General features: G+C 17.9%; 4 protein-coding genes across 4 annotated transcripts; 2 read left to right on the top strand and 2 right to left on the bottom strand.

The window, feature by feature from the left end:
- Positions 1-674: 674 nt before the first annotated feature.
- Positions 675-2,250, bottom strand: PRELSG_1300700 (aminotransferase, putative; the record flags this gene model as incomplete). Its single annotated transcript, XM_028678517.1, has 3 exons — positions 675-1,762; positions 1,979-2,062; positions 2,241-2,250. 3 exons carry the CDS (start codon positions 2,248-2,250, stop codon positions 675-677), a joined length of 1,182 nt encoding a protein of 393 aa, XP_028535656.1.
- A 2,068-nt stretch (positions 2,251-4,318) lies between these two features.
- On the top strand, positions 4,319-4,810 carry PRELSG_1300600 (conserved Plasmodium membrane protein, unknown function; the record flags this gene model as incomplete). The annotated part of the gene is made up of 1 exon (XM_028678516.1): positions 4,319-4,810. The coding sequence occupies one exon, from the start codon at positions 4,319-4,321 to the stop codon at positions 4,808-4,810; it is 492 nt and encodes a 163-aa protein (XP_028535655.1).
- A 1,572-nt stretch (positions 4,811-6,382) lies between these two features.
- NEK3 (NIMA related kinase 3, putative) lies at positions 6,383-7,270 on the top strand (the record flags this gene model as incomplete). Its single annotated transcript, XM_028678515.1, has 1 exon — positions 6,383-7,270. The coding sequence occupies one exon, from the start codon at positions 6,383-6,385 to the stop codon at positions 7,268-7,270; it is 888 nt and encodes a 295-aa protein (XP_028535654.1).
- A 1,636-nt stretch (positions 7,271-8,906) lies between these two features.
- On the bottom strand, positions 8,907-10,262 carry PRELSG_1300400 (XPA binding protein 1, putative; the record flags this gene model as incomplete). Its single annotated transcript, XM_028678514.1, has 1 exon — positions 8,907-10,262. One exon carries the CDS (start codon positions 10,260-10,262, stop codon positions 8,907-8,909), a length of 1,356 nt encoding a protein of 451 aa, XP_028535653.1.
- Between the last annotated feature and the right edge of the window lie 1,052 nt (positions 10,263-11,314).

The raw sequence follows: 11,314 nt of genomic DNA, 5'->3' as shown, positions 1-11,314 counted from the left end.
ATATTTTCACTCCAATGATCTTTTAACAAATTTTAATTAAGTTTATCTTCATTTATACCGATAAAAAAAAAAAAAAAAAATTCTTTTTTATAATTATATATAATTTAATAAATTTTGTAATAAAATAATTTATTTGTCTATTTAATATGAATAAGCTGATAAGGAAAAATATACTATGAAACAAAAATTTTTATTTTTTTATTATAAGTTTATTTAAATAGGCATTTAATTGAAGATATTTAAATGTAAATTTTATATATATATATATAATTTATTATTTTATTTATGATTGTATTTTTTTATACATAACAAGATTCTATACTCAATAAAAATGAAAAACTAAGAGTAAGCTAATGAAATGTAAAATAAGGAAGTAAAGAAAACAAAAATACTAACTCCTATTTTAAATATCTTTTTATTAATAGAATATGAAGGAATAATAAAATAAAACTTTTATAAAATAGCATTAATCAAAAAAAAAAAAATTTAATTAATATATTTAATGCTTAAGAAATACAATTAATATAATTTATGATAAATAGTATGTATTTCTATCATATAAAGAGTAAAGCTTTCTTTTTAACTAAAATACACAATAAAATGTAAAATGTATAATTTCTTATTATAAATAAATATATGTATATAATGCAGATAAATTATAGAAGTATTTTGTTTTATTTTACAAAATTATCTTTTATAAATTGAATGAATACAAAAGAATCTTTAAAAGTAGATAAATAACCAAATGAAATTCTTATTGCACCAAAAGGTTTATTGTCACTTGAGCCATTTTCAGTACAACTGTTTTTATCTTTGTATGACTCAATCATTTCTTCATTATTTAGACTTAAGTAATCTTGACATGCTCCAGAGTTACAAAAACATCCACCACGCAAATGAATATTGTTAAATGCAGCAATAGATTCAACTTGAGAAAAAGGTATATATTTTTGGTTTATATCGAATAAATTAAACGCAATAATACCATCTACCGGAGAATCATAAGCATGATAAACTTTAGCTACTTTTGTAAAATTCGAGTGTTTGATATTTATTAATTCATAGTATGTATATTCTGATAAAGCTTTAATATGATTGGTTATAATATCATACGATATTTTGGATAATATATCAAAACCAAATAATAAAGCATTAATGCCTAAAAATGATAGTGTTCCATCTTCATAGTGCGAAAAATTATCTTTATCTTGCCTTTTACATATGCGCAAATCGCATACAGCTGCTACAACACTTCCTCCACCAAAATAAATTTTTTTAAAAACTCTTGAACTATTATTTTTAATAATTAAGGCTCCAATACCTGTAGGATAACCAAATATTTTATAAAAGGAGACAACTGCAAAATCTAAATAATTATGTTTTGATAGATCAAATTTATGAGACGGTACATATGCTGCTACATCAGCTAGCACATACCAATGACATTTATCTTCCAAGCCATATTTTTTTATATCTTCTATCCATTCAAGTGGATATAAAACACCAGCAAAATTATCCTTTGCTGGGAATGCGAATAGGCAATTTGTTGGATTATTTATATCATTTTTTTTTTTAGCTTTTTTTCTTTCATATAATATTTTGGAAATTTCATTTTCACTTAATGCTTTAAAATAGCCTCCTATCTCAGCTATATATTCTCGAATACCTAAAACAGAATTATGGTTAATTCTTAAATAATAATATAAGCTTTCTTTTTCCCATGAAAAATATTCTCCGATCATTTTTAATGCCCCTGTAGCACCTGATAATTTATAAGTCATAAATTTATTATATTTTTATAAATACATTAACAATAATTAATTTCTTAACTTTAAAAATTTTAATGTAATTAACTAAAATCATAGATATATATCAATATTTATTTCATACATATTTAAGAATTTATTTATAACATTTATATATAAAGATAACTTTATTATATCATTGTGCATAAAAATTAGATAATATGTGTTAATACCACTAGTAAAAATTACAGAGTATTCATTACTATTTGTATTAAAAAACTTTAACACAGCATTTCTTGAAGCAGCTAGTTTTTTATCTAAAAAATAGAAACAACAATTATAAAATTAAAAATATATAAATTACATAAGGTAGGAAAAATTATTTATTCTAAAAAAAAAAAAAAGGTGTTTCATTTATTTTAAAACTTAAATATTTTCAATATTGTTTTATATTTATACATAATTTTTTTTTTTTTTTAAATATTCACTGTAGACCTGTTAACATAGCAGAAGGACTATTACTATGGGAGTTTCCATATCTATTCACTTTTATGTCTTCATAAAAATCATTTAGTTGCTTATCTTGATATAAACCACTTCCTTAAATATAAACAAAAATTTTAAAAATGAATTATATTAAAAATTTAAATTATATAAAAGAATTTTATTATTTTTAAACCAGTGTAGTCTAAATATGTGTGGTTTTTAAAACGAAAAACTTGTGTGAGACTTAATTCTTCACTGTCGAAATAATAACTATCATAATATTTTTTTAAAAATTCAACTTTTTTTTGTAAATATAAAATATATATACTTTTTTCTTTAAATTGGCCATTTATTTCAAAAACAAAAATTAAAAGAATTAAAGAATAAATAAATAATATTCTCATGCACATTATTAAATAAATATTTTTTTATGTTAATTTATTGAACAGTTATTTTTGAAATGATATATAAAATTTTTAAGATTTTAAAAATATTCTACAATTTTTTTTAAAATGATTTTTACCCTTTGAAACCTTAAAGCAATGGAAAAAAAAAATATGATTTTATCTAAGATGTTTATTCAAATATTTAAATAAGTAGACACAGATAAATAAAATAAATAAGCATAAATAGATGTTTTGCCAATAATTTCATAAAATATTTTAATATTCTTTTCTTTTATATATCAACATCTTTATTTAAATTGCAATAATAATGTATTTGCTGTTGTATATAATATACAATATGACTATTATTTTGGGTTTATATGTATATAATAAAGTGTGTGTTGTTTATATTGTACATTTTTCTTTAATGGAATATTTTCTATCTTTTTTTTTTTTTAAGTGTACATTAAAATTTTTTTTAAAATACATCAAAAAAAATTTCATCTTATTGAATATAACATTTTGTTTTTTATGAACCTATATTCTCCAAGAAAATATTTTTTCAATTCCGTAATTGTTATATTTTTTTTTGTCTAAAAGATTTTGAAATATGATGTAAAACGATAAAATTATATAAAAGGTAGAATACACATATATAGTACTTTCTTTTTTTATTTAAAATTTTAAAAATTATACATATTTTAATTGGGTATTACACAATTTTAAATATTAAAGTAAAAAAGAAGAAAATATCAATATTTTCTTATGTGTATAAATTATTAGAGAAATAAAATAAAAACATACTTTTTTAAAATATATAACATCATTAAATAATACTTTCTTTTTTTTTTATTTTAATATTATAATAATCAAAATTTATTTTTAAATTTAAAATTTAAAGAGAAAAAAAAGTGAGAAATACCCTTTTTATTAGCAAAAAAATTACCAAATATATATGACTACATAAAAAAAAAAAAAAATTGGAATTTACCAATGAGAATACAATAAATCATTTCATTGAAATAATGACATAATTTTTGAGGAAATGCAAATTTTATTTATATTTATTTCATTTAAATAAATTAATTTTTTTTTTTTTTTTATAGAAAAATTGGCAGAAACGCGCAACAGTTACTATTTTATGAGAGGCTTTTTTATAATATGGATGAACAAATAATAAAGTATATGTATTAATTTAATTTTTTATGTTTCTTTAAAATAATTTATATCTTAAGTAAAATTACGAAAAAATTAATTAGATTAATTCTACAAAAGTTACATGAAGTGTTTCATAATATATGAAAAAAAAAAAAAAAAAAATATAGAAAAACTTGTGTCAAAAAAAGAAAATTTGACATTCAAATTTTTATAATTAATTGGTATTAAATTTTGAAAGATTGTATTGCTTACTATTGTTTATCAATGAGCATTAACCTTATTTTATTTATTTTTTTTTTTTATATTAAATATAGCTTTTTTTATTTATTTTTACTTGAAGTAAATAAGTTCATTTATTATTAAAAATATGTAATAATATTTAAATATTTTTCAAAATTTCTTTTATAATTATGAAAATACATTTTTTAATGTAAATCCTTTCTTTATAAATTTATATAAAAACCAACATAAATTAAAAAAAGGTTGAGATCAAAATTAAAAAAAAAATAAAATTTTTTTTTTTCATATGAATAAATAGGGAAAATGAATTGCATTCAGAATGATGATTTATATATATTTTTAAGAAGGAAAGCTATAATATTTTATACAGTCTCTTTATTTTTAGGTTTTTTTAAAGCATTATTATTTATATTTAATATTTTAGTATTTTGTTTTTCAACTATTTTGATTTTACTTTTCATGTTTTTTGGATATTTTGGAGTAATATCAGGGAAACCATCTTTGGTGCATGCTGATGTATATATAGGCGTAATATTTTTTAGTAGTATGCTAGATTTTTTAATTTCTTTTTTTTGTTGTTATTATATATATAAGTTAGCAATAGGTAATCTTCATTATACACATATAAAAAAAGTGGATTATTATTATTCTTATTCTATTTTTAGTTTAGTTATTGCGTTTTGTTTGCTTTCAACAATATTTAATATTTTTTCAATATATTATACTAGAAAGTTTAAAAAACTATTGAAATCATTTTCAAAGAAAAATGAAAAAAAAAACCTATGTCTTGTCTAAGATATTGAAGAAATTAATTTGTTTTTTCTATTAAATGGAATAATATTGAATCCAGAAATATATGGGAAATTTATGATAAAAAAAAAAAAATTAGAAGAAAAATATGGAGAAAAAGAAAGATATATTGATGAATACTACACATTAAAATGGTGAAAGTCTTAATGAAAAGGGATGCCTATCTGGTTTAAATTATGAAATAAAAAATTAAATGTAAAAACATTTGTATCATAAATAGATTGTCCTATGTTAAAAAAATCCCATCAATGATTAATAGATGTATGTATATTTGGAGGTATTAAATAGTCAGTTTAAAATAGGATATCACTATAAAAAAAAAAAAAATAAATAAATTCAAGAATTTATTGTTAGAGAAGAGAGCAAAGGCTTTAGTATAATTAAAAAAGGATTTTAATGTTTTAAAAGAAACATAATTCCTATTAATTGAATAATGAAATTAATTAATTTTTATTTTCTGTGCTTTTTACTTTTAATTGAAGCTTCCATTTTAATATTTTCTGCTGTGATATGTCTTTATATTTCCAGAATTTTCTAGAATTTAAATATCAAATTATTAAGTGTTAAATTTTTTTTAATTAAATTTTTATTATATTAAGTTATGCATATATTATTAGTAATATTTTATGGTAACATATTAAGTTTTTTTTTTATATAATATTATTAAAATATTATATTTTTTTTTTCGATGGAAATTTTATTTATTAAATATATCATTATACTTTTTTGAAATTTTTTTGTGCATAGAGAATATATATGATTCTTATTAGAAATACATATTTTTTTATTAAAAAAAAAAAAAGAAAAATATGCAAGATTTCACAATTAAAAGACTCATTTTAAAAAGAGAGGATTTAAAGTTTTATAAATACAATTAAATGCTCAATATATATTTTTAAATTTAAAAATAGAAAATTATGAGGTTGTAATTATTATTATTTATTATTAAAAGAAAGTAAACGAATTAAATATTCATATAAAATTTTCATTTTATAGACAAGTGTGCAGTAAATAAAATAAAATTATTAATTTCTCACTTTTTGTAGATAAGGAATTAATTATTGGATAAGACAATTGTTTTAACATTCCGATTTGTTTCATTTCATTTCATAAATTCTAATTTTAATTTTATTATTTTTTTTTTTTTTTTTATTTATAAATTAAATTAAAATATTAAAGTTTTTTTGTATTAAGTTATTAACTCTTAAATTAGTATTTGCTTTTGTTTCAAATTTTATATTAAAAAAATATTTTAGTAATATTTCATTATAATATATTATTTTTGCGGAAAATTAATTCTTGTTTTCTTTTATTAAATCTTGTAAGACATTTAAAAATAATAAAAGGAAGTATCTTTAAAATAATAAATTTGTTTTTGTTAAACTTATCTATTCCTATAAATTTTTTTTTTTTTTTTGTTTGTTTTATTTTTTTTTTTTTGCTTTTTTTTTTTTTTTTTTTTTTTTTTTTTTTTTTTTTTTTTTTTTTTTTTTTTTTTTTTTTTTTCTTGCTTTGTTATATTTTCTTATTTTTTTTTCCGTTATTTGTTTTATTAAAATGCTATCATTATTATTACCATCAATTAATTCAGTTGAAAAATACAACTTATACACTGACTACGGGTATACATTTGAAACAGTTTTAGATATATTAACATCAAATAGTGAAATACATGTAATAAAATCAGTAAAAACAGATGAAGTTTTTATATCAAAAGTGTATGATATATATGGTATCAGTGAAAATGATTTAAGTAAATATATGAACGAACTTTACATAATGAAGAAGTTAGAAAATTGTGAGAATGTTGTTAAAATTATTGATTTTATTAGACAAAATGATTCAATATCTTTCATATTAGAATTCTGTAGCCAAGGTGATTTACATTCAGATATTTTAAGAAGAAAGATGAACAATGAAATTTATACGGAAAGTGAAATTTTTAATATTTTAAATCAAATTTTAAATGGATTAAGTTCAATTCATAAAAATGGAATAATACATGGTGATTTAAAGAGTACAAATATTTTTATTAAAGATGATAAAATAAAAATAGGAGATTTTGGTATTTCACAAATAGGAACAAATAAAAACTTAGGAACTTTAAATTTTTTAAGTTATGAATCAATAAAATTTAGAAGAACAAATAAATTGAGTGATTTATTTCAAGTAGGTTGTATATTATTTGAATTAGCTACATTGTCTTCACCATTTTCAGCAAAAAATATGAGTGAAATGATTTCATTATTTGAAGATAAAAATTATAAAAATTATATTGTTAAAAGTATTTCATCATTTTATTCAAAAAAACTAGTTAATATTATTTCAAAGTTACTATCTGTAAATACATTAGAAAGATTAGAAGCAATTATTAACTATAATTTAAACAAATGTGAAAATATAAATTTAGAAATTTCAAATAGAATAGAATGTATAGCTACGTAAATAAAAATTGGAAAAATTAATGTATAATACATAATGAAAATTATTAAATATTTAAAATAATTTAATAATAAAAATATGATTGAAAATATTATTGATATTTTATGATTATGAAAATTTATAAAAGAATTAAGAATTTTTTTTTTGAATTATTCATATATAGCACAATTGTAAATCACTTTAAGTATATACAGAAACAAAAAGAAAGAGATAATTTATAATGATTATTTTGAGGTAGATTAAAAGTTCATATTCGATAGTATGAATTTCAGAGTCATGAAAAATGTTGTAAGGAAAATGTTGAGTTCCCTTTTACTTAAGATTATTGAACGTTTACTTTTAAAAAATAATGGAAATCAAAGATAAAGTACAAAAATATGTAAATAATATGTTATTCTTTGATTTTTTAGATTTAAATTATAAAATGAAAGAAATAAGAAAAATTAAAAAAATATTAATAATACAGATATATAAATATAAAAGATGTTATAAATGTAGAGATAATGAAAAAGAATACATAAAAATAGAAAATTTAAGGCGAAGAGTATGAAAAAAAATAAAAGATTTATCAAGAGTGTAATCTAAAATAATGAAAAAAATATTCTTTTAGAAATATATAAAAGTTTATTAAAATAAATATGAAGCATTTAAATTTAAAAAAAATTAGAAAAACGTATAAGAAAAAAAAATGAGAGAATTAAAAGCAAAAAAAAAAAAAAAAAAAAATAACAGAAAAAAAAAATATAATAAAATAGAAACAAATTTTAGAATAGTACAGAAGAATTAATATTTTCTTTTAAATAAATGTGTTAATGTTTTTGTATTTATTGAAATATTAGTTTCTTCTCATGTACTAAAAATTTAGAAAAGAAATTAATTTCTTTTTTATAGTTTTTTATTAAAGTATTAATATAATAAATGCGCATTTAAATTTATTTTATATCATAATTGTTTTTGTAATTTTTTTTTTTTTTTTTGTTACCTACAAACAAATATTGGAACACTTAAAAATGTAATAAATTTTTTTTTTTTTTAAGAGCGCTAGAAAAAAATAGACATTTTCTGTCTTTACTCAAAATAATACAAAATAGTGAAGAATAAATCAATACATTATTATAATAAAAAGAAAAAATATATATATTTAAAGTTATAAAAAGTTAACATTTATTGAAAAAAAAAAAAAAAATTACATAAAAAAAATTGAGTCGACAAATTTGAAAATTAAACTAAATAAATAATTTATTAAAAAGAAAGGAATATAAAACTTTTTAATAATTATAAAAGCATGCATTTCGTAAATAAAAACTATTGTTCAAATTATATTTATATTAAAGAGGAAATGAAAATTTAATTATGCAAATTATTTTTTTAATTTTTTTAAATGTATTTTACATATAGATCAAAAAATAATTAAAAATAAATTTTAAAATTTTATCTATTTAACAAAATTATAATTATTCAAAAAATATAAAAATTAAAGGTATATATCTATAGTTTCATTTATAAATATATTAAGCATAAGACAAAATTTTAGATAAATAATAAAATTAATTTAATTGAAATAATTTTTGTAGGAGGGAAAAAAAAAACTATCTTTGAGGTGGTGAAGAAATACACCAAAAAATTTTTAACTTGTATATTATTTTTTTGATATAGATAAATCTTTTTGTTTTTCCATTAATAGAGATTCCATTTTCAATTTGATATCTTTTTCCTTTTTTTTTTTAATTCTTTTCATTTGTTTTTCTATAGATGGTACATAATCACTTATATATTCTTCCTTTAAATATTCTAAATTTTTTAATATAGTATTAAAACCTTCATTTGTTTTTGATGAAATACCGACTGTTTTAATGCCTTCATAAAATTCATTAATCATTAATGCACATGATCTACTAAAACTTGACATATAGCTTTCATCACTTAAAACGTCTTCATTGAAACTATCATAATTTTTCATCCATTCAATGCATTTATCATGTCTAATGACATCAATTTTATTAAAACAAGCCAAGAATGGTAGTCTAGATTTATACAAAACGCTACAAGCATAAAGCATATTAGACATGAATGTAATAGGTCTTTCACATCTAACGGTATCAATAACATAATTAATCACTACTGGAAAACTAACTGATAGTGTTTCTAATATAATATTACCACTAGCTGACCAATTAAATACTTCAATTTGTCCGGGGGTATCCACAATTATATAGTGTAGTTTTTGTTTTCTTTTTTCTAATATTTCAATTACTTTATCAAATCTAGTAGCAAATAAATTTAAACATGTCATTATAGCCCCATTGGGGCCAAGTTTATATTCCTTCATTATTTCGTGATATTTTATACTATCTCTTATATCTATATTTGTAGGATATTGTAAATATTTAACAGCTGGATCTAAGTTCATTGTGTACACCTTTTTCTTTTTTTCTATTTTTAAGTGTTTATATAAAGATCCAACATATGTTGTTTTGCCACTTCCAGCCATTCCAATTACAATTACAACAGTTGGTAAATTTTCATAGTAATCTTTTAAGTTACCTTTCTTATTTGATTCATTTTTTTCTCTTTCATTTTCATTTAAATTATTCACTTCTTTTTCTTTTTCATTTAAATTATTCACTTCTTTTTCTTTTTCATTTAAATTGTTCACTTCTTTTTCTTTTTCATTTAAATTATTCACTTCTTTTTCTTTTTCATTTAAATTATTCACTTCTTTTTCTTTTTCATTTAAATTATTCACTTCTTTTTCTTTTTCATTTAAAATGCTAACTTTTTTTTTTTCTTTACATACATTTTCGGTAGTAATGCTTTCATTATCTTCATGGATATAATATTCCCTTTTTTCCAAATAATTTTCTTCATTACAAGGAATATCATTTATATGAATATTGTTATAATTTTTTTTTTTTATAAAGATAATATTTTTTTTATTAGAATTATCAATATTATTTATTTTTTTCTCAATATCCTTTTCAGTATTTTTTTCCATTTTAAATAATTATTTGATAAAATATGAATAATTCTAAAATGTAATTTTTTTTAATTCAAAATTACATTAAATTAAGGTATTTAATTAAAAAAAAGAAATGAAATTAAAAAAAAATATATTTATTTCATTTGTAAAATTTTTACAAAAAGATATGAATAAATGGATATATATTTATTGATCGTATAAAAATTTATTTAAAAAAAAAAAAAAAAAAAAAGAAAAAAAGAAATTTATTTATATGTTTAACTCAATATCTAAAAATTAACAATGTTTTGATTAAAATAAAAATTTTTTTTTTCCTACTTTTAGTACATTTAATTATTACTCAAAATAAAAATAAAAAAAAATAATCGCAAAAAATTAAAAGAATATTGTATAAAAAATAAAGAATTTTATAATTTTTCTTTTTTTTTATTTTAGTCTCTATCTATAATTATTAAAAATAGACCTTTTTTAAAAATAATTAAACTTTATATTAACAAAAATAAAAAATACTTTTGCATTATTAAAGTATTACTTTATATTTATTAAATATGAAAAAGAATAACAGTTAATATAATCTTTAGTTTAAACATCTGTATTAATATATGATTAAAAATGCGAATATTTGATTTTTTTTTTTTTTTTTTTTTGTACCATTTTGTTCTATTGTTTTTTTTATTTAATGTATATTTTTTAAAAATATTCTCCAAAACAAAAGATTAAAAAAAAATTTACTCTTAACAATACCCTATTAATTTTTTTTCATATTCCTTTTTTTTATAAAAAAGAAAAAGATAATGTAATTTTTTTTTTTATTATTTTATTCTAACCAAAATAAGGGATGTGAGTAAAGCTTAAAATGATAAATCATAATAAAGTACATAACATTTTCAACGTCATTATGAATACATTTTTCTAGTATTATGAAAATTTCTCTATTTTATATAAATTTGTTTTCTGAAAATAAAAAGATCCTTTAAATGTATTTCTTATTTTTAATTCTCCATTTATATTTATAAAATGCTTTTCATTGATGAATTTTTATGTAATTATTATTTAATTTTATATGT

Source organism: Plasmodium relictum (genome assembly GCF_900005765.1).
Source record: "Plasmodium relictum strain SGS1 genome assembly, chromosome: 13".
Lineage (NCBI taxonomy): Eukaryota > Apicomplexa > Aconoidasida > Haemosporida > Plasmodiidae > Plasmodium > Plasmodium relictum.
The sequence above is the reverse complement of the archived record's forward strand: the minus strand, read 5'-3'. Positions and strand labels throughout refer to the sequence as shown.